General features: G+C 37.7%; 1 protein-coding gene across 1 annotated transcript in view; it reads right to left on the bottom strand.

Moving 5' to 3' along the window:
• The window catches only part of WDPCP (WD repeat containing planar cell polarity effector), a 159529-nt gene that overhangs the window by 41176 nt on the left and 93888 nt on the right, over positions 1–24465 (bottom strand). Inside the window, exons 15-16 of the mRNA XM_075036784.1 lie at positions 7524–7587; positions 1628–1730 (exon numbers count right to left, since the gene is read on the bottom strand). Coding sequence (XP_074892885.1) covers positions 1628–1730; positions 7524–7587 — 167 coding nt within the window. The remainder of the gene's footprint in view (positions 1–1627; positions 1731–7523; positions 7588–24465) is intronic.

The following is a 24465-nucleotide window of genomic DNA, read 5'->3' as shown; positions in this document are numbered from 1 at the left end:
ACATTTATCACTGAATTGTAGTAACACATGTATTACATCTGATATGCAAGTAAGACATTTGTGATCACCTCAGGTTTCTTCCCTCTCTCTCTCGGTGTATATGTCTATAATACTATATAAGGCTCTCAGTAAACTTAAAAATAGCCTAACTTCAGAAATCTAGCAATAGCATTAGTTTGCAAGGAATTAAATGAAGACACAGATTAAAGCTTAAATTTTCTGGATTAAGTGTAAGAGAATAGATGATGATCAGATAAAAGTCTTACGTATCTTAGCTATATTAGGTGCAAAGGAAAACTACCTAAGAAGTAAGAGAAGAGAAAGCAAGGGAGATGTAACTGTACATTTTAAAGTGTGCCCAGTAACAGATGACCTAACCAAGTGTCGTTTTTGGCAATTCTAGTGGTGAAAGGGCTTGCCCAAAGGCCCTGTTTTGGTGTAAAAAATGCTCTTAGTGACTTAAGCTTGAAAATGAAAGACCCTGAACAAAAGAGTTCAGGACAGGCACTGCTTGATTTCTACTCTGCTGGAGAGGGAAGGAGGTGATACTGTATTGCATAGGCTTGAAAGTCATGGATTTATACAATATAAAGAAATAGCCACATAAATGCACATAACGCCTCTCTGTATTTCTATATATTTGAATGGCATTTGCTTGTATGTTTGAGTAGACACTGAGCTGTTGAGTTCTAAAAGAATCCTATGTTACCCAAGAGCTCAAAGGTTTTGCGACTCCTTTTGAGTTTATCACATTCTACATCTTGGCATGGGACAAGGACAAAAGCTCAATGATTTCCTCTAATATTCAAGGATGCAGTAGAATAAGAAAAACAGTACTGTGCATATTTTATACAATCATTTTGTGCTCTTTTTTTCCCCTTTGTCTGCTTTCTCACTGTTGGAGGTCAGCTACCTAGACTTAGACCCCTTCTGCTTGGTTCATGCTATAAGCCTGAAATCAGAACGGTCTACATATTTGCATACATCTCTTCATGACAATTCAGAGGAAATACAAGGAAAAAGTGAATGAATTCTGAGTTTCCCTGCCCAAAAAGTTGTCTGTGTTTGAGCTATTAGTCTAACCCTGCAATTTTTGCATCAAGATTCCTTATGGAATGGCAAGAATCCCACTGCATGCAAAGTTGTTACTTTAAAGCAAGGATTGGAGCCTGTGTTCACATCAGTAAATGTTCCATCCGAATGCTGCCAAAGCATTCATGATGTGACTCCAGTTATTGGCACAGAGTGCATGAGCAAATATTTAGAGGTGAAAGAGACTGCGATACCTGGCCTTTAAAGCTGGTATGAACAAAGATTTTCCGATTCAGTCCCTTACCTCTTGCACTCAGTTCAGTTTGTACAGCCTGAACTTTTCTATATAGCCATAGTATAAATCTTTTTTGCTTCATAGCTATTGCATTGACACAATCCTCACATGGGTACTGAAAGGCAAAGCTATGTTATTTCTATAAGCCTCTCTCTCTAATTATGAATAAAAACACCGTCTTGGTTTGAAAGAAAACAATGTAATTGAAACAATAACCCCCCTTACAAATATAACACCATGTTGTACAGGACAAGTATTGATTAAAACAAAAAGAGCTTTTTAAACACCATTAATTCTTACCAATTCTAGTAGTTATTGATTCTGCATCAATGTCATTAGCCTTTTTCTTTGCTACTTCAGCTAGTGCCAATTCACCCTTATCTAGCGCAATGTAATGGATGTCCTTTGGAAATAAAAGAGAGAAAAAAAAGATTAATCTAAAATGAATCTCATAGGAGTAACAAAAGGGATTTTGAAAGAAAGAGGTTCTTTTATTATTTAGATCACAAACACAGATGGAACTGATGAACCTACCATTACATTTTAATTCCCTCCCAATGCAAATTTATTATCTTACTTGTGCTGTTGAATACAGCAATGAATAAAACACTGACCAATCATGCACTTATAAAAGTGAAGCTATTGACTCAGTGTATGAAAGAAACCAATCTGTCTGCTTTTAAGGTAACTTCTGTTGGTGCAACATGAATTAAAAGAGGGTTGATAGGAGGTGGCTCTGTGTAAACCAGATCTGAAGTACTGGAACTCTTCTGGCTGACAGCCCCTATTTGAAGTGTGTTAAGGTTTCCACCTTAACCCATGAGTTTTGGGGCAAAGCTCTTTTGGGATGAATTTTTGCTTGGAGGTCACACTTACTGTTCTTTGAGTAAGGTGATGGTAGTCCTCCTTGAGCTGATATTGGAGGTAATAAGAGCAACAATGGTTGCTCAATGGCTTTAACATCCACACAGGTGGCATGATTCCTGAATCACTCTTGGACCACAAGGGGCTTTCCAAAAATGTTGTTGTCTAGCATGAATAGTTGCCAATACTCTGGATTGAGTCCTTAATCTAGGGTTAAAAATCAGAGGGCTGCAGCAAGGGCATATCATTACATGCCGAATTGCAAGGCTTTTTACCGTGTGTCAACCTTTGAGATGAAACCCACCTGTAATACATACAGCACAATTTGTGGGAGAATATGTTCCTGCTGACAAATTACAGTCTCACTGCCCTTGGTTTTGGCCCTTGAAGTAAAGTTTCATCCTTGACCATTAATAAAGAGACAATTAACCCCCTTCTCCTTTGGCATCACGGCCACAGGATGCCCTATGCATGAACTGAGACATATGAAGTGAGGGAAGCCCAAGTGCAGTTGGCAAAAGTTTTTTTTCACCACTTATTTCCTGAAGGTGCCATTTGGTATCCAAAGATGTAAGTCATTCCTGGCCGTTGTTCTGCAATCTATCTGCATGCAGGAATTTAAAGGGAAAAGGAGCATTTGCTGGAAATACTGACCTCTGCGTAGCATAAAAGCAACTACATTCTCACTAATGCAGAAAATTTCAGGTGAAACTGTCTTTCTCAGTGAGGGTTTAATGCCACCTTCATCAATAAGACAGAAATTCTTACAGGAAAAAGTGACCCTACTCTAGAAAGAGAAACTAGATGAAAAAAGTAGACAGTAATAGTGTTAGGAGAAAAAGATGCTTCTTTTATTATCCCCTCATTTAATAATAATAATAAAACAATTGAAACAAAAATAAGAAGCAAAATGAGAATGTTAGGGAAACTGAGACTGATTACGCAGGAGAACCTGGTACTGACTTGCAGGATCCCAAAAGTCTGCAGGAGACAGCAACATTTTCTAATTACAAAGACAGGTGTGACTTAAAAAATGCGCAAGTGTCTTGGAGCAAAGTAATGAGTTGCGAACTTGTTGCGAACTCTGTACTTCCTCTCTTTGTAGGTCTAACAGGGTTGTCAGGAGAAAAGGGCCTGAGTAGCAAGGTATGATTTCTATGAAGATTAAACAGTAGATATTGTCAGCTTATTTAGATAACAATAGAAAACCTAAGGGCTCTTGAACAAGTCTGAACTTATACAGATTTGAATGTATAGGCAGATTGTGTTCACTAACTTAAAATACATTCTGACTATGCTTAATGACGGTCTTTTTGTAGTTTAAGCTAAGTATTATATACTTCAATGCAATTTTAAATAATAAATGGAATGGAAAAGGGAATGGAAACAACTGCAGAAAATGACAAAGTTCTTTCAGTTAAGAGGTTGTGCATGCTGTGTGTATCAAAACATCTGTTACTTTCAGATCTCAGTTTTGCCCATGGTTTCTGTTTTGGGTAGAGAAATGTAAAGATGCTACATACCCATCACTAACTAACAGGGGCCTTGTAAGAAAGAAAGATATAGCAGTAGGCTGGTAAGTGGCTTGCTTTGTGGATCCTCAAGCTGCTGTCATAAAGAATTAAAAAAAAAAAAGTAGCTCTTGTCTGTATCTCTAAACAAGCTTTAGAAAGAAAAGATTACAGATATAAAAACTCCTAATTACACAATTTCAGATCAAATTTAGGTGTTCCTCATTCAAATAAGCTCGCAAAATTGGATTTTTCTAAGAATTTATAACTCTCTGAGTAGAATAAAAGTAGAAAATAAATAAAAGGGAAAGAAGAAACACTGGATTACAGGGTGCCTTAAAGAATGACAGAAAAAAAAATTAAATTAGCTGAGTATTCATTACAGATTTTTTCACACAATTATCTAAGAATTTATCAGTCCAAAGATCACACCCCTCTCAAAAACAATGGTGACAATAAAAACAATTTCCAGCTGCTCATCAGGAGTTTGCTGAAAGGGCTGTATTTTATCATTTAACAGTTTGATTACTTTTTGGACTACTTCCTTTTTACCTTCATCTTTGTGACTCACAGAGCTGGCCCTCAGTGAGCAGAAGTCATTTGAAACACTGATGTGCATTTGTCTATAGGATATTTCTGGGCAAAATTCCAACGTTTCTTCGAAACATGCACTTTCCTCATCAGTGTATCACCCAAGATCTGACAGTTTTATTAAAGTGTCTTTTCCTTGCATTTTTTGCTACCTTTGGTACGTGGGATGGCCTTTTGAATTTTCAGCAGCTGAGACCTGGAGCATACTACAAAAGGATTTCAAGCTAACAACCCTTCTATTGCTTGATCTTTTCTGTCACAGATTGGATCAGTCACTGTCCAATAAATGTAGCTGTTGTTCATGATATTATGTCCTTTTCAGTTTTATTTTTTATTGAACTTTGTAGGAGATGATAATAATTGATGGACTTAGATGTGACGTGAGGGTAAAGCTTATGGAGAGACGCAGCAGTGTATGTGTGTCTTGTTATGGCATCATACTAGTGACGCTATAGCTATAGGACTAACTTTTAAGCCTTTTTTTTTTCTTTTTTACTTCTATGAAAGAAATTAGCCCTCAGATAGCATTCTCTCAAACTTCTTTGCAATCTCAAAACAAGTAACAGGAATGCTGCAGAGCCCTGGTTGGTGAAAGAGATGCTGAGGATAAATTCTCCAAGACATAGGACATTTCCTTAGAAGTCTCAGAAGATGGGTATTCAACGTTTGGATCCTCCTCAGCCTCTGTTATACCTGCTCCTTTCTATCCTTTCCTTTTTTGTTCCTTCTCTGTTCCCCTTTAATAAATAGATCTTTTCTTTCTCATTTTGCTTATGTCATCAGGTATATTTCTTTAGTCTAATATTTCTTCTTGAAATCCCATTAAATTAACTCAGAATAAGGTGGTGTGACTCCTACAGACATCTGAAGCTTTATAAATGGATTTGGTTGGTCTGTAAAACAACAGTACAAATAATTGACCTATATATTAGTTATTCATACTGCACATAATTATAAATGCTTTAAATATAGGTAAAGACAAGTTGTATGTTATTTATTGCATTTTGACCTATATAAACAATATATACAAATTATTCAGTGTTACGCAGAAGTGAAGGATGCATAAACTTTGCTTAGCAATAGTATTGTTATACTAATACCTAGAAGGACTGTAAGCTTTCAGGGAACAGGTTATCTAATTTTCACACAGTATTTAATGCAATGAAGCCCAATTCCCTAGAAATTACTGTGGCACAAATAAATACTTTTTATGACCTATGCAACTTTAAACTTCTTGAGTCCTGTACTTAGTAGTCTTGTAGCAGTGCCATTGTTAGCTTATTGTAAAGTTTGTTCATTAGTACCTTACTTAGGAGATGAATTAGTAAAAGGACATTTCCCCAGAGGAGGCAGCGAGTGAATAGGGGACTTGAAAAGGCAGGTGTGTGTGCTGCTCATTGCATAATTTAGGGGAAACTGTGGAATCTCAAAGGTGATGCAAGCAGAATGAGGACGACATAGAACTGGTTTTGATCTCACACTAATGTAAGCTGGGAGGAACTATGTGGAAATACGTATCTATGTTTAAAAGCATTGGTGAGATGGGAAATGGAGAGTAGGTGTTGAGAGAGGAGACAGAAGACAAAAAGTGGGAAAGGATGGAGCTAATTTCTCTGTGAACATTGAAACTCCTCTTGAAGAACGTTGGAGAAACTTTTTGTTGAGAGAAGGACATTACCGCTTGTGGAGCCAGGTACTGACAGTCCCTCTCTCTTGTTAGCAGCTTTGCACCCATCTCTTGACCTAACACTGGTGTTCCCCACCCTGGGACAGAGGTGCTCCCTCAGTCCTGTAGTCAGCGAAGGGAAGGAAAGAGAAAAGATCATGTAGGAAATGCTTTCAGCCAAATGAGAGAGTGCCCTTGAGATGGCAGGCCAAATGCTGGGTCATTTGTTCTTCTAGAATGGCTGAAATTACTCAGGGAGAATTTACTACCTGTATGGTGGGAGAGCCCCTGACAAAAAGCTGTAACCTGCCGCAGACATGTTACAGTCTCAATCTTGTATGGGGCTGCAGCAGTGCTTAGCTTGATTAGGTATAAAATTTGTATTGAAGAAGTTATATTCAATAAAAAGAGAAAAGGAAAAAGATGAGCTAAAAAGAGGAAAAATCAAGGAGAGTAAACATAAAACATGTAATGAATTTCCTAAAAGTCTGACATTTCCATAACATTCTTTTGATGCATACTTAGAAAAGTTTATCGCCGTATTCACATCTTTCTAATTAGATGGAACAAGCCAGATGATTAGAGCCGTGAAAAAAACATCAAAAGGTTCACACAACTTTTTATATAATTAGAAGGGAATTTTCATAACCCATAAAAGCAGGATTTAATTGTGTAATTTAACATACAATTTAAATATCAAGATCGAACTAGCAGGGCAAGTGACTTAATGGGATAAATGATATTAACATCTAGTGTCAAAGCTTAATTTAAACAACAGAATGTCTTCATTATGCAAAAGAGTCAAGCAAACGAATCGTTCAAAGGGCCCTTTTTTTCAACAAGCCCCTTTCCTATTGTTTCTTTGAAAACAATGAAATCAGCTGTGGAGCAGCAACATGCTGAGAGACTAGGAAAGCACGATTGCCTTTGTCCATCTGACCTCACTGTGACATTGTGGTGCAAGATCTTATAAAACAAGAGCCTCCTGCAGAGCTCACACAGAGGACCTTTTAAGAGCTGGTTAATTTTACTTTTGTAGCTAATTAAATGGGAGGGGGCAGAGAGTGCATGAAATGTAAAAACCCTTGTGTTGATGCTGCTGAGCTTTGTTGTTTTAAAAGTACCTGTAGAAGCGTTCATAATTTGTCACTTTTCACAAAACCCTATGAGACAAACTAAGAGCATTCAGGATCCCCAGGATATGGCCAGGACTTCAGCAGTTGTACTTCTTAAAGGAACAGATTAGAAACGTATAAGCTAATTAGAGTGAGAGATGACATTCACCCACATCAGGACAGATGAAGAAGGGGAAAGTTCACAAACATATACATTAATTCCTGGAAAATAAAGAATAGCCTTTAGGCCATGCTAAGGAAAATGTCAATGACTCTAAAGATACTCAGTTCCTGTTGATGCGTTTCATGATGGCAAAGGGCAAACCAGGTAGAATAGTTCTGGCTTCAGTATGTGTCTAAGATTGCAAATGACACAGATCCATTTTAACGTGTACAAAAGCTGACAACTAACATCCTGACAACAGCCTCTGTCTCCAGAAATGACTCACCATAAACAGGTCCCGAGAACCTATGTCAACAGCTAGCAGAAATGCTTTTTCGAATCTCTGATACCTGCAAGAAAAAGGAAACATGTCACTTGCTGAAGATAATTTAAGAGCTGCATCAGATTTTGTTAATGGGCAGATGAAGTCCTTCAATTCTGATCAAAAGTGATGCCAAAGCTTTATTGGGAAAATGATACGCTTATACTCAGATTGCAGAACTATGAGGTAGGACAGTGACTACCCTTAACCTTCTCCTTCGTTTAAAACCTTCAGCAAGTGTTATGTTCATTGTTGAGTCCCATCAGATCTAGTTGAATCTGAAGGGAGCTGAAGGTACTGTAGATCATAACAAATCGATCCCTTGAAAGATACCAGCCACAACATAGATAAATGCTAGCCCCAATAACACTGGTAGGACCTCAAAATCCCCTACAGAAAAGACTAATACTAAATCTCGCTAGATTTCAGAGGTCTTTGTAGAAGTTTGCACTGAGTTTTGTCCTCACAGACCCCTCAATACAGCTCTGAAGATGATAATGCAACCTAGTCATGCTAAACAGTCATGAATCCCCAGAGACTGAAAAAGGTAGGGGATGACACTGCTTTGCTGCCTAAAGCCCTCAGCCCAGTATTAGCACAGACTCCTGAGAGTTTTCTGAAGATCCTATGGTGACGAAGATTGTGTCAATGAGGTAAAGTAAGGGGAAAAAGAGAAAATTCACAAGCAAAAATTACCTCTAAATGTGCTGTAGAAGGCACCACCTGAGTATTACCTAAAGATGCAGTGGAGCAGGAAGGGAGCAGTGTGAATGTGGAACTTCACCTTTATCGTTAACCCAGGAGGGCTGTACCATGGCACACTGAGACCATTACTTTGGTGGGTTGAGGGCTTGCTGAACAACAGCTCCTTCCATTTATAATGACACAGACTGCCTCCTTCTTCCTACCCAGAGACCATACACCATCTCCTGGCAGTTACAGCAAATACCTACATGGGATGGAGATGCTGTGGAAGGCTGTATATATCCTCTTGTTTGCAGTCCTTAGGAACTCCACAGAAGCAGGAGGTAACAAGCCATCTACCAGAAGCTTTCTGAGAATATATACAACATTGCACTGGCAAACACTAATCACAATGGGAAACTCTGCATTGGGCTATTGCCTCTCTTACACTAGATGTAGATAACCACTATGTGACAATCACACTGTACTGTGAGAAAGTGATTCTATTTGTCCACATTTTCTTCTACTGCACGTTTTAAACTGTTTAAAAATACCTACAAAAATAGATTTGGTGATTATTTTTAGATATGCAAAACAACAAAATACCCCAATTCTATTTCAGTTGTGAAGTAAAAGATTGACTCCATATAGAATGATTTCTGTATTTTTCCCATTACTGGTAAAGTTTCTCCCTTTTCACCTGTTAACAATTTCAACAATTATGATTTCTCTGTGTTAGAAAGATGTAGTTTGTGTTTGCCCAATGAATATTGTCAGACAGGATCATATGGATGCCAGCATTTATACAGTTCTGTACCTTGAGGGTATCTTAGGAAACAGCAGGCAATGCTGTAGCTCTTCCTCAGGCCAGTGTGAACAAGAGGAAACATGGGAATCCTCCTTCCCCTTGGTGACAGAGTCCCATATGATGTACCATACTGGGATTCCTGTTTCTGGCCAAAGCCTAAGTGGGTTTCTGCCTCCCTCTTGCTACAGCCTTATTGCTCTCTTCTTTTCTACTGCACACTTGGAATTATTCAGCAGATTGTGAGATAGAGCCAGCAAGGACTTTTCCTCAAGGAATAACATTTGTGACAAGAAGGCATAATATGTTAGCTTAAGTAGAAAAGGAAATGCACTCTCCAGGTGAGGTTCCTAAGAGCTGGAGTGGGGACTCCTTTCCTCCCTAAAGCTAATCTCCCTGCTGTGTCTCCCAAGCACTAATTTGCAGCCCTCCTCACAGAACCTGTTTAAGGGAGGGGAAGAGATGAATCAAGGTTAACCTCTTGATCACTGGGGAACAGGCAGTGCACTACCGTTTTATCACACACATCTATGTATCTGGAGCTTTTCAACATGCTTTCTATGAAGGATTTTCCATTAAAATACATTGTGTTGTAATGCTGCTTCTGAAGCTATACTTTAATTAAGACAAATAAGTACATATTAAAATATGTGTATCTTGGATAGCTATCATGTATATCTTTTTCCAGAACATTTTTCTTTTCAATTACGGATTAAATATACATTCTTAGTACTTAGAGGGGAAATTGGAAACGGAGCAGAAACCAGCTATACAACTAGCTAAAAGAATGTCTGCAGCATTATTTTGTTTTTCCAAAGTTATTACTATACAGAGTATTTGAATGACATTTGCTTTAGCCAAGGCAAAAATGCCTGCAACCAAAAAATGTAAAGTAATTTTTTTGTTTGATTGACCTGCAGAATGGAAACATGGCCTTAAAGCTGTCATTTCTTTGCTGCTTCACAAAGATTGCATTTTTTTCCCCTTTAATCAACATACATACTTCAGTCTCATTATGGCGCCTATTCATAAAACTGTGAAGTTAGCTCATTATTTTCAGATCTGTACTGAGGGAAAAGAAGGGGGGGAAAGAGACTATCCAAGAAATGCTCTTCACAAACCAAGAGTGCTGGAAATAACAATCACAAATACTTCATAAATTATTATAGATTGAATTGCTTTAAAATAAGGTGGAGGTTTCAAACAAGAGTGACAAGTTTGCATTATGTAGGCAAACAGTATTAAATCAGTCAAGAATGTCCAGGGTTTTTTTTCAACTAGCTTTACTAGAAGATATTTGTTATTTTGACTCTCTTTGGCTCTTTGGAAGTTGTGTTGTTTTTATTCTACAGGAACAATTAGAGATAGTTCTGTACAGCATGAGACCGACCTCAAGCTGTCTGCTTTATAAGTGTGTTTTGTCATGGGAAGACCTCTTGCTATTGCTAGCACATTTCACTTACAGTTTATCAGCTCCTCAAAAAAACAAATGAAAAAACCCAAGCAAAACACCCTCCCTTTTGTTCTTGCACTACAATTACAAGGTACAATATTTGCTTTCTAAAATGGCATCGACAGGCTACTGGTCTTGAAGTGAGCGTCTTCCCACCCCTCCCTCCACCTTGTTACTTATTGCTTGCTTCACAATAACTCCAGCAATCAAGACTTATATGTCTCTTGAAAAAGAGAGATAAGGAAATCTGCCTGTAAACCATGAAGTTCACCCACTTGTTTGGTCAAAGTGAGAGCCAACAGAAATATGACCTTCAAGACTTAAACTCTCAAACTGCGATTAACTATATAGGACAGATAGGAAAACATTTCCCTGCAAGCTGTTTAGCACATACAATATTAAGTTCAAATTCTCATATAATAAAATAATACTGTTATTATATGCACTTACACAACCTTTCTACGTATCCTATAAAATCTAAAAAGATGGTTATTAGTACATCTGCTGTGTGGACAAGGAAACAAAGGGGAAATGTGAATGATATGACAAGGGTCACGTGGGTCAAAAATGGCCAAGGCAGAGAAGAATCCAGACCTGCCTTCCATGGTGGAGTGGCAGACCTGCTGCCTGCTTGTATTTTGAGAATGTGACTTAACTGAAAAGATGCCAGGAAACATTTTATTTTTAACTAAAATATGGAAGTAATAAAAAAATATAATGTTATCTATTAACTTCAGAGAGGCTATTCTTCTTAGCGGGATAAATAAAAAGAGAATCAAGTGCCCAGGGTTTCCTCCTGTTGGATGTTCAGAAATAAGGTGATTTTAAATACTGTAGATCAAAACAATGTGCATGGATTGCAGGCTGCAGAGAAGGGAAAGGAAGTCTCTTCAGTTTTTATAAGAGGTTCTACAAATATATCGAAAGGTGGAATTTTGTCATCTGTATTTATTACACAACACCTAAATCAAATGCAGTCACTTAAAGATAGAGATACATTTTTCAGGCTGAAAATAGTCAGCTTGAAAATATTTGTAATATTTACCCATAATATTAAAACATCTCATAACAAGTCCAGGAACCAGAAAAAAAATCATGTGGAGGGAGGAGGAAGGGAAGGGAGAGAGAGCTCATGCAAGCAAGAGAGAAATATATTGCCGAAAAGATGGAAACATTTCTTTAGGGACTAGTTACAACCAACAAGCCTTCTTAGACATGCCCATTGACCATGTAAGCATATTCCTTGTGCTGGGCTGATAAAGAAGGGCTGCAGCAGTTTTTTTCCTTGTCTTCAATAAGGGTACACAACATTTAGAAAATAATCTGCAGGGGAAGAGCTGTGGCACAAATAATATTTATAACGCAATCCTTTTTAATGGAAGAAATTTCAGAGTCCTCCTCATCTCACAGTCCAATCAAGGGTGATATGCATTCAAAAAGTGAGTATTAAATATGCACTGAGCAAACAGAACAGGAAAAAATGAATATTGAAATAATTTACATGTAATCAAACTACACTGAAATTAAGTTTTAATTGTTCAGTATTCTGCGATGCATATGCAGATTTTAAAGTATTCAGAATATCAATCAAGTGTTTACTTACATCAAGCAATTGTATTTAAGCATACAAAACAGATCATGAAAATATGTTCAATCAGCTACAGCTCCCAACATTTACTGCAGGGTTTACATGATCACTTTTAATTCAGTTATTTCATTTAATATTTCAATTTAATAGCTCATTCTTTCATTCAATTTCTAGGCATCTTGCCCATTTCTTAAACACAATAATAATAATTATTCATAAAAGGAGCTGTTTCCCGTAAATTCTCATATCAGCAATTTTTGGAACAGAAATGGTTTTCATGATTTTTTTTTTCTCAAAAAATGTTATTATCTGAAATATTTTCCTTTTAAATTAGACAATATTAAAATAAAGAATGACATCTGTAAAATGACTGCACCCTGTTTCAATGGAATTCTGAGCCAGAATAATTAGAGATTATCAGGTTAAAGAATGTAAAAAGTGTGTGGCTAGGTTGCTAACTGGTTGATTTAAATGGAGACAGATTAGTTTTCAACCAACTGTTGAACATAACACCACTGATTTAGGCATGTAGCTGTATTTCAGAATACAGCTTCAGAGCCTGTTTAAAAAACCTTTGTCCAGGGCTCAAGGTCTTATACATTCCACATGAAAAATATTGATGCGTAATGAAGTCAGGTATAGATGGTGTAACTTCAGCGCATCTGTAAAATGACAACCCCGAAATTCTATTGACCTTCAAGTAAATATTTTAAAGTAAAATTTCACTAAATTCTGAAGACTTAGATTGCTATGTAACCGTTCATATAAAAAATATAGTATTAGTCAAAGACTTATATCCTGTATTTTATAGTGAATGCTGAACTACCGTTACTTTGAGTTCCTAGAGAGGAATAAATACATCAAGATCTCACATTTCATTAAAAAAATCAAAAAACTTTAAACAAAAGTCAACCAAAAGCTGGTACAATTTTACCCTAATGAGTTCAGTAGGACATCCTATTTTAAGTAAGATAGTTGCAGAGAAAATCAGACCTCTGAATGCAGCCTGAAGACCAGGAACTCTCCAAAGAACCTCTCTTTCCCGCTCTCTCCAAACTGTAGGTTTGTGTTTCAGGATCTCATGATTTGGGGGACTCAGTCTCAAAATTTCTGAATTTACTTCATGTTCTCTTATTATTTGTTTGGATAATGAACTGTCTGGAAAATAGACTATCCCTATACTATTGATCTCCTTTGGCAAAAATCAATTAATTGGTGGGTATTAGTTTACTGCAGCTAGCCTATTTCAACACCAATGTATGTGCAAAGACATACCAAAAGTTTCACATATCACAATCAGAAATTTAAACCATACCTTCTGTTTTTTAAAAGAAAATATTCTGTGAGCGACAAAGAGTACTGCTGATTAGTTTCCTATGCTTCCTCCTACACAGGCCTCAGCACAGTAACTCTACCTGTTCCCTATGTGCCCTGCCAAAATAGGCTCCAGACAATATACTGTCCTTCTCCCAGCAGGGCATACTCACCTCCCTCCCAACAATGGTTTGAGCAAGAGGCAAGGTAGACTGTGTTTGCTGTTAAGCAGTGCATATCTTGATTGGCGGAACACATTCTGCTGAACTTTTGCTGTAGCTGTTTGGGATGGAGATAACCTCCTGCATCCTATTTAACCCTAACTGGTTGCTGCTTTTTACAAAACTGGCAGGCATTTGCTTATTTATTCTACCCTCTGTAAAGTCGGTTGAGATTCACCAGTGATTCTGTAAGTTAGTAGGGAACTGACGGAAGAATCAATGGATGCATTGGTAAGTCATGACCTCTGAGATGCTAATGGTATTATTTTGCCAACCCCCTGCTATCATGCTGCTAGTTTTTTAGATTATGAGATCTTTTGTACAGGACACATAAACCTCTGAGGAGGGTCCACAACCTTGTTGCCTTCTAAGATACTCTTGTACTGATGAAGAGAAAGTGCTGCAGAGTACACAAAAGGCTAATGGAGAAACAGCCACCAGGTCCATATATATGTGAGTCAAGGGGATAATCTTCTAAATTGTATTTTAGATGCAGAAGCTCTAAAGGTTGTCCAGGTATAATCTATACAACCCTTCAGGCCCAAATTTAGCAAAGCATTAATGTATGGGTTTATGACCTATAATTTTCTATGGGCCCTAATATGGGCATGTTAAGTGAAGTGCTGGATTTGGGGCCTCAGTGACTTGTTTAAAAAGAAATCCCTTATGGAACATTTCAAAGGTCATACACAAATAAGTCTCAAGTAAAAGTTAGTGAATAACCATGAGAAAATTTGAAATGGGCACAAATATCTCAAGCCACCCAATATTTCTGTTACTTAAAATACACTGGCAAATTACATATCTCTGAACTAAAGGAAGTCCACCTATAACTTCATAGATTGTTGGGCATAAAACCGAATGCCCTTCACATCAAAGGGTACCCTCTGGTATGAAGCAAGAAAACAAACCAACCAACCAAATTAAAAAAATAGGAGGAAAGAGAAAGCTAATAAGGGGAGCCAGACAGTATGGCTCCCTGGCCAGAGAAAGCCCTTGAGGGCTGTAACTGGCTGTGAATCTTGAAGATGTTCCCAACCTGAAAAAAAATAATAATCTTACCATGTGATCCCTATCTTATAGGATGATATTCTGCTCTAGGAAACCTAAATGTATTCTTGTGTGAAATAGTTCAGATGACTCTATGATAAACATACATGCTTCTTCTCAGGACAGACTTTCTATGTTCAAAGAAAAGCTGTTCAGGCATTTTTGAGTCAGATTTTCAAGAGAACCAAGTTAATTTTTCAATGAAGTAGTTTATTAAGAAGGCATCATTTAAACTTTTGAAATACATATTTAGTAATAAATAGTATAGATGTATGAAATATTCTAGAAAAAGTAGTAGTTTTAGATATAAAGAAAGCTGTCATTTATTTGTTGACCTTTGCTCAAATTAACTATAAAACAGCACTAGTTTAACACTATAGAACTGTCTTATATCTACACCAAAGAAATATTAGTTTAAAGATCCTGATTCTATGAACATTTATGTCACACACTTTCCATGTGATGTTGGTCAATCATGTCAGCCTGCATTCCTCTAGAATGGGCCACTGAAGAGGATGACTGTTGGGAGCAACAGCAACGTTTTCTTACTGTGTAGCATAATTCTTTCATGTCTGTCAAGTGCTCTGAGATTTCAGTAGTAGGTGCTATGAAAGTCTGGATAACAGCAATTTATTACTGTTATAAATTATTATTATATGAATTCAAACTATGATGGTTTATTTCTTTTTAAACTAGATTCAGTCTTTTCTTTTAATGTGTACTTCCTTTGAATTTCCCATACTCTGTATTTCCTTTTTCATACTCATTTTGCTTCAAGATAATATATTTTGTTGCTATAGCAATGTTTCCCTACCTTGCAATTTTATGATAGTGGTTTTCCTTCAGGTTTCTCTAAGCTGCAACTAACACCCACACAGCAAACACAGCCTCCCCCTACCCCCAAACCTCTCTGTTCCCCCAACCTCTTACTACGTAGTAACTTCTCAACAGTCTATCTTTATCTTTAAATACAGACACACTCCAACATACTCTTCCAAAGTACTCTGAGCTAAAAACAGGTGTTAATTAAAAATGCTGATAAGAGTCAGTGACACCTGTTGTTTCACATTTATTTTCCTCAACCCTGTCTGTTAAATCCTAGCCTTTATTGCATTAATTTGCTTCTGCTTTTCTTCTTTTCCAGCTTTATCCCTCTCACTCCGGTGATCATGTAAACTTAACAGTATGTCTTGAAAGCTGGATTTTATTGAGCAAACATATCAGCATGTCTACACACTAAAGACAGCTCTATAACAGAGGCCCAGTATCATCACTATGGTTATATATACAGGATATAAGTTGCTGCCTCTATAATAAATCCCTATTGTATATGTGTGATATCTCTGCAATTTCAAACTGCAGCAGATGAAAATTTGGTATTAAAGCTAAGATGAACAGGTCCTTCTCCTCCTTGACTTTCCATGAGATAGAGGGCCAATTCTCCCTCATGCCGGACATTGGATAAAATGCATCTTTTTAGTGCTAAGACTTCTCAGAGGAAATATATTAGCTCAATATTTTCTAAAGCTGGCTACCTAAATATAAATATCTAATTACAAAGTCATGATGCAGGGCCAAATTTTGACTCACTTATTGAGTTACAGGTCCATTACAGTGTATTTACTTTTTCTATCTAGGTTTGTCAATAGACAATAGTATTTCTTTATAATAAAATAATGCAGTGGTAATGCTTATAAAATTCTCGTATGTAAGAATTCCATTACAGCAAAAATAGCCACAGGAGAGCCAGACAAGAAATTCTCTAGAACTTTGATCGTACAAATTTTGGCACATTTTTGAGGGAGCAAATGGAAAACTAATGAGTATTTTATGGTTTTTCTGCACAGCATCATGTACAAGAACATAAAACATAAGAACGACCACTTGCTCAGACTGAAGGTACATCTAACCTAATACCTTGCCAAAAGCTAGGTGCCTAGGAAGGAATATAAGAACAGGGCAAGCATATGGTGATATTTTCCTAAGTAGTCCCCTAGTCTCCATCAATTTGTGGTTCAGGGATTTGCTGAGCCAGAGGTGGTTTCTATGTTGGTACTCCTCAGTGAATTTCTCTTCCCTGAACCTTGCCTTTCAACTCATATACAATTTTATCATCCACCACATCCTGTGGTAAGGAGCTTCATATATTAATTACATGTTATGTGAAGAATCACCATATTTTGAAACTGCCATGTGTTAACTTCACTTGATGACCCCTAGTTTTTGCATTAGAAGAAGCAGTGAGCAGTCATTTACTGTGCTCTTTCTCCCTAACACTCACAATTTAATAGATGTCTATCTCAGTTGCCTCCTCTATAGGTTGAGGAGTTCTAGTCTATTTAGTCATTCGTTTCATTAAAGCCGTTTCATGCCTTTAATCATCCTGGCTGCCCTTCCTAAAGCTTTTTGAGTTCTACTATATCCTTATACAGATTATGGGACTCCAAAACTACACATAAAATTAAGATGAGCTGAAGTTCACTGTTCTGTTGCCTACTCCTTTTCAAAGAATTGCTAGCATCCAATTTTCTTTTTGTACTTGTGCTGAGCACTGAAATGACCATTTTATAGCTGTAGAGTTATAAGACCAAATTCTTCTTCCAGAATAATGGTGAGATCAGACTCCATCATTTTATACATGAAGTTAGGAGTCACTCCCCACTGTGTGCTTCACTTTGAATTTATTTACATTTAACTTCATCTTCAATTTTGACACTATGTCACTGGGTCCTGTGAAGCCCTTTTGCTGTTCTTCACAGCAAGCCCTATCTTTACTAGTCTTAATAATTTAGTATTATTAGCAAATGCTGGCACCTCACTATTTGCTCCTTTGCCAGGCTACTTATGAGTATAGATTTGCTGTACTTATAATATCCATTGGTGACCTCCATTGACAACTGACCATTTACTCTTACTCTATTTCTTACCTTTTAATGAATTACTTATCTATGAAAGGGGAGCCTCCCTTTTATCCTGTGGCAGCTCAGTTTCTTCAAGACATTTTGGTGGGAGACCTTCCAAAAAGGTCTTCAATGGTCAAACTTTCATCAGTAGAGCTAGATATCCATTACTGACATGATTGCTGACATCAAAGAATTCAGAGTTTTGAGACATTACTTGCCTTTACAGAAATCCTGCTGACTCTCCCCTAATACAATGTATTTGTCTGTATGTTCACAATTTTTTTCTTAATATAGTTTCTACTAATTTCACTGGTACAGAGGTTGGACTTACAGGGCTATAGTTCTTCAAGGTCTCTCCAGACTGTGTTTTGAAACTGAAGCCTTATTTTGCATGTTCCTGTCCTTAGGTGCTAAAGTAAATCTAAATAAGTGGTTATACACCACAGTGTGTATTTCAGCTAATTTATGCTTGACTACCTTTAGAAATTCTGGATGAATTTTATCTAGTGCTGGTCATATATTACTCTTTATCTATCTATAGTATAACTTCTTTTACTGATACTTCAACACTTACCAGTGTAAAGTAAGAAACAAACATCCTCATCCTCTCCTGTCTTGGCCAACTGGTCAAAAGGGGATTTTTAAAGAGGTCTGCATGCCTATCTGCTTTTTGTGTCTTTCTGTAAACCTTTCTTCAGATATTTTTGCTAGTCTTTGTGCCTCTCTCCTTCTATTACAGAAACTATATCTGAGCATCTAAGATCTTTCTGTTAACTGGCCAGTAATAATGTGATACAGGAGCTACACATTTACAGTGCAAATCATTCCATTTATCTTCAAACAGCTCACCTTTACATGGCTAATTTAAGCTAATCAGGTAGGCTCCCTTTATAGTTAATTGATAGGGATAGGCACTGATGTTTGATACTTCACGCTTTATCTTAGACATCTCCCTTCGACTGGATTACTCATCCTTTGAGTGCCCATGTCTTTATACTAACTAGAGAGGAAGCCCAGATGAGTGTGTAGGACATCTAAATTCTACATCATGAAGTCAGGAGAGGTGAGGTGCACCCCCAAGACGCTAGATCGAGTTATTGGACAATTGACTATTGCTGACTTTTGTTCTAATTTTTACTTACAGTATCCTTTCCTTATCAGGCTCTTCAGTTCTGAAGAACCATAAAAGGGAGCTCTGCATTTGAAGATAGGAAGCCTAGGGCTGCTTGACTATTCAATTAGCTCTTCCTGGAGGGTACTGGATGGACATGGGAGAAAAGTCAGAAAAACAAAGCTCTTTAGGGAGGAAAACAAACAATTTTTTGCACACAACAAATGGATTACAGATTGCCAACCCATGTTCTGTTCTGATCTGATGAGCTGAGCTCAAGACAGATTATTGTCAGATGGTCCATATACAGAAAAGAGAAGTGTAATGGTGGGGTTCAGGAAGACTCTGAAGATGAATGGAGAAAAAGTATTTTGGTAAAGAGATGAGACATGAATAAATCTGGAAAGACTGCAAGGAAAAAAAACAACCATCTTAAATTCAGGTTCTTGGTCAGGACCTCAAGAAGAGATTTTTGAGTGTCACTCCAAAAGGAGATACCATTAGTGACTAGGTAGAGTTGATGGGAAGGGAGTAATTGATGACCTGCAAAGGAAAGCTGAGGCTCACTTACTGCAACTGCTCAAGGGTGGAGAAGTGTTGTTACAAACTTATTCTTGAGTTTTTGTCCATGATTATGTTATATTTGCATTGTTTCTGCACTCAATGTATGCCCAAAGCCCCTCAGATTTCAGGGGAATTGCACAGCTGGTACAGCAGGAATAAGCCACTTTATGAGGACAGATTATCAGTTACACAACACAACAAAACAATGGTCTCCATGTGGGCTCAGCTTCTAAAAGCAGCAATATCAAAGTCAGATTAGCCAGCATGGGGGAAGAGCCTTTGCACAAGGAACATTAGTCCAGCATAGATATTCTGCATTCCTTTTTTCTAGTGCAGCCCCGTGGGTGGGGACGTAGCAGAGAACTGGAGGACTTATGGCATTCTGGGCCACCAAACAGCCACCTGTTGGTGGCTGTGGGAAATGGCTCCATATTAGAGTAGCTCTGGGACTGCTCTAAGTGTGTGGGAGGGGCCATTTTTCCCATGCTCCAAGCAATGTCTCTCAATAGGTTCAGCAGAAAATCCTGCCCTAATCTCTGACAGAGATTTCTTGTGGTTTATCTTCATGGGATTTTATTCTTAAGCAATTACGTCATGTGATTTGCTCCCCCCCCCCCCCCCCCAATATTTTGCTCAATGTTTCTTACATTGTAATCACCACTAGAGAATTAAATCCTGGAGCCATTCCTGTGGCATCAAAGCATCTGACTGAAATTGAAAACTGTTGTGGAATTGGTTTAAGAAAAAAAATCATTAGCTACATAGGACTGAAGCAAAGACATTCTAAACTTTTCCTGAGATATTTAACCTTTTTAACTGCAAAAATAATCTAGTTCCATTAAATAGGTGCCTTTATTTCTTGTTTCTAAAACAGGTCAAGAACCATGACCAGGGGAATCTTTTCATGTGCAGTTCCATCACAGCAATTGAAATTCTCATTTATCAGTGCCATGGTAATAGGAAAACCTTTGGTTTTGATCGTTTTCACAAAATGACAAAAAAATGACTCTTCAAAGTCCTCTCCAGAAGGTGCTACTTTAGTCAGAATGCTGCTACTGAACTTACTCCCATAGAGATGAATTCTGTTCATGTGGCCACCATAGAGAATCTGACTGACATCAGTGGTCATTTTATCTGAAGGCATAATTTAATGCCTAATAAGTTACCTTATGAATATAAAAGACATTCCTAGTCCTGAATCATGTCATCATTAATGTTTATACATATTTTGTGACACACTATGTACCAATATAATTATAGATTCTACTTTTAGGGTGCCCTTAAAAAGGATCATAAAAGCTCTTTGCTCACTCTGTCCCTCAGTTCCATACAGTTGGCAGCAGATGGGATTGGAAACTATTCCTATGGAGTTGAGGCATTTTTTCACCTTTGATTTAGGGTCCTATTTAGGATGGAATACTCACAGTGAATATCTACTTTGCAGATTGCAGTGTAGTGATACAGGAACCTGCTTACCAAGGGGTAGTTAGTACTGCATAAGTGATGCACCTGCGGGGCGGAAGAGCTTTATTTTAGCTTTTCAAAGGCTGTCTTGGATTTAAGTGATAACTGACTGTGTCAAGGCATCATGTCAGGTAGTATAGCAGTACACTTCAGAACTCTTGAACAGTGAAGTGATTCATAAAAATCAGTATTGGCTGGAAGCAGATCTCCCCTGATGCTAATGACCACCTACTTTCTCATCTCCTTTATGAGAGTTTATTTACAAAGAAGCTCTGTCAAGTTCTGTGTGTAAATTCATACCACTTTATGAATGTTCTGCCCAACATGTAGCTAAATTATTCTTTGCATTTAACCAGTAGCATCTTACATTGAACGCTGGGAAGAGTACACAACACTTCTGAGAAGATCTGCGAAGGAGTAAAAACAGTAACAATAAAAATGTGGTGGAGGTTTTCATTTTTGAATTCAGACAAAGGAGAATCTTTCATGAATCCATCCAAAATTCTACCAGTGAACATAATCAGAGCTGCGCTTTGCTCTTGAAAGAAGCAAATGCACTATCTTGTTATTTACAACAGAGCTTTGCTTTGTGGAAATATATTTGTACTATGGGGAAAAAACCCAAAGACATTCTCTTAATGGAATTATCAGATGGAAAGGTACAAATGGTTTTGAATCTTAGGTTTTTTCCATGTAAAAAAAAGAAAAAAGATCCTTTAAAATGCATGTTCACAAACACAGGAAGAGAATTACGAAGGAGGAAAGGGCACAGCAGAAACACAGAGCTGTGGCTGCATTCTAATTCTACAACTCCTGAGCTGCATTTCAGACTTTATTTTCCAGCCCAGCCTTCACCTCCAGCTCATGCTAAGTTACTTTCTCACTGTCTTTCTGAGAGACACAGAAAAATTTAAACAAAACAGAGCAGGCGTGTGTTTGTGCCTGTGTGTGTGTCAAACAAACAAGATAATTTCATGCATTAGAAAATATGACAAGTACAATTTACGAATGCTTGATCAGAGTGAAGCAAAGCCATGAGTCAGCGATGCCATAGTTAACGAGTGAAAAACTACTTCATCCCATTCCATGTTCTGTACATGGCTAGATGAGGCTGTTATACAGAGGCAGGAGGTTGTGCAGCCACTCCCCCATTACACAAATACACTTACTAGGCAGCGCTCAACAAAAGGGTGGGGGCAAGAAGGTTACAGCTCCCCAAGGCTTCCTAATAAATCCACCCCTGCTCAACATTTTACATAATGATATAATGCATTATATTATTATAAGCAGTGACATCATAATAAAATACCGGAGTGCTACTCAAGTGGCAATGAACACCTAAGATATATTTCTATACTTGTAATTCAGTTCCTATATTTTTTAATTATAGATAAGAATTTAAAGTGAAAATAATTATTCATTCCATAAATACTGTTGTAATGGATCCCTGGCATATAATTAAGAGGCCTTTAATTTTAATTTCATATACTGAACGCCTGTTTTTGGAGGTATTCCATATTCTATATTCAGGGCCTATACCTGCAAAGCTCTAAGCTTCTATGTTAGTGGAAGCTGAAGATGCTGCATGGTTTGCAAATTTAAGAACTTAGCTTTTATAACGACGGATACAAATAACACGGCTGCGTCAAACATGTTGCAAGGCATTTTCCTTCCTTCTAACTGCGATCCATTTCAGTCATGCTGTCAGTGTTCCTTGGCCCATCTCAGGTTGGAGCATCATTTTCTAACTCATACTTGCAATACAGCCAGTAATGATGGAGCATCTTCTTTCTAAAGTGCCCAATAGCTAAAAGAGGGAACTTACCATCACAGCATTCAGCATTTTCTAGAAACTGATCTCTTTGATGGTAGAAAAATAGTTAGCCTATAATCTCACTGATAATGTGAAAATGGATGTCTCCAGTTATTTGCAACTGGATATATAACCTTTCCACCTACAGTAAAGATTAAAATCATTGGCACATGATTATTACTAGGTGAGGATAGCCTTTCTGAAAAGGTAACCGTATTTCTCAATTCTAGTAAATACAGACACTCACATCTTTAAAAGTACAACAATAACTGGCACCTTTTTGGCAGACTCAGCAGGCAGGTCAAAGATTGTCTCAGCATGTAGAATGAATTAATATTTCTCTCCCAACAGTGGGTCCTTCTAGAAAAGGCTTAAGGCAGATTGGTGGGGCATTCAAAGTAAAGCTGGAGAGAGGGGTGAAAACTTTTGTTTATATGAACATTATTCAGATTTACATCTAGAAATATTTAAGGGTTTTAATGTTTTAATCTTTTATGAAAGACTCCACCCTTCCCTGTCCACCCCTTATGTGTCTGGTCTCCTCTACAGCCCACCACACACATCCTAAGCTCTCTTCCCCCAGTTCACTCCGTACTCCCACTCTGCCCTTTTGCAGGACTCTCTATGTCCCCATCCCTCTCTGCAGGCCTTCATCCCGAATTCCTTGTCTTCTACTCATGCTCCTAACCCCACTTTCCTCACTCTTCCTACCCCACTTCTGAGTTTCTCCCTGTGTGTTTTAGCTCCTTATGCTCTAGATTTAACTTCTGTGCATCTGCTGCTTGCTTCCTCTGAAGCCTAAAAGGAGTTGCCAAAGGCCCTACTCTATTACAAGAAACACTTTTTGAGTATCAGCCATACTTATAGTGTACGTAATTTAGGAAGTGCTATGTTTCCTCCACTTCTTGCTGCAATAGGGTACAAAGTAATCACTTTGCTTTTGTCTCCTCATGCTCACAAGAGATTAACAAATGTCCCTTAGTGCTGCATCAAGTTGGCATTGACAGTTTACAGTACTTCTGCATTCAAGTCTTCTTGTTTGGTCATGCAGACACATCTGCAGTAACAAAAATTCACTGTGAAGAGATTCATTAGCTATTTGTAACTAGCCTGCAATATTTAGTGGTAATTAAATAAGGGTAAAAAAGTGAATAAACCAAATAACAACGGTTGAGACAGAGAGCATATAACTGACTTAAAATGTACTCTTCCTGACACCCAGATACAGTTGCTGTCTCTGACAAACAGGTAGTGGGAGAACTACTCCATTCTCAGTGTCTTCACGGGCATAATATGGTGACCTGAAAAGGCAAGAGCATAATTCTCTCCACACTTTTCTTCCCGTTCTGAACCTACAATTGTAAATGCAGGCTGGCAGAAGTGGCTTGCCTTTCTGGCTCCTCACAGACAGATGTAATAGCAGCGGCTGCAACTTTTGCGTGCCTGAAAGAATTAGTGAGCATTGTGCCGCCCTATGATTCTCCTAGACATTGCATCACGTCTAGATGGCATTCTCTCACCCAGAACCATGGTTTACCATTCCTCCAACAAATCTGTAGTACTCTCTGCTTAGCCTACATTTAAATAATTCTAGTCATTTAAGAAAACATCTAAAAGGAAATAAACACCAATTAAGGCACAGCCACTTTAATACAATAAAGATCAGCTCTGAACATCATTTCTTTGCTTTCTATCAGATAAATCTCCCATTTCTGAACATTTCATTTTGTACTTAGATTATGTCTTCTCAGATAAGCTTTAAGCATTACCATCTGTTCTGCAGCAATCACATGACCCTATCACTTTGATTCAGTTGAATACAAATCCCTTTGACAATAGGGAAACAGCAAAATAACACACATTTGTTCCAAAACCTGCCACAACCGTATATTGTTCAAGAGCTGCTTCATAGTGGAGGTAAAAGACACAGGAAGAC

This window comes from Buteo buteo, chromosome 9 (assembly GCF_964188355.1).
Source record: "Buteo buteo chromosome 9, bButBut1.hap1.1, whole genome shotgun sequence".
Taxonomy (NCBI): Eukaryota; Metazoa; Chordata; class Aves; order Accipitriformes; family Accipitridae; genus Buteo; species Buteo buteo.
Note: the sequence above shows the minus strand (reverse complement) of the source record. Positions and strands in the feature narration are given on the sequence as shown.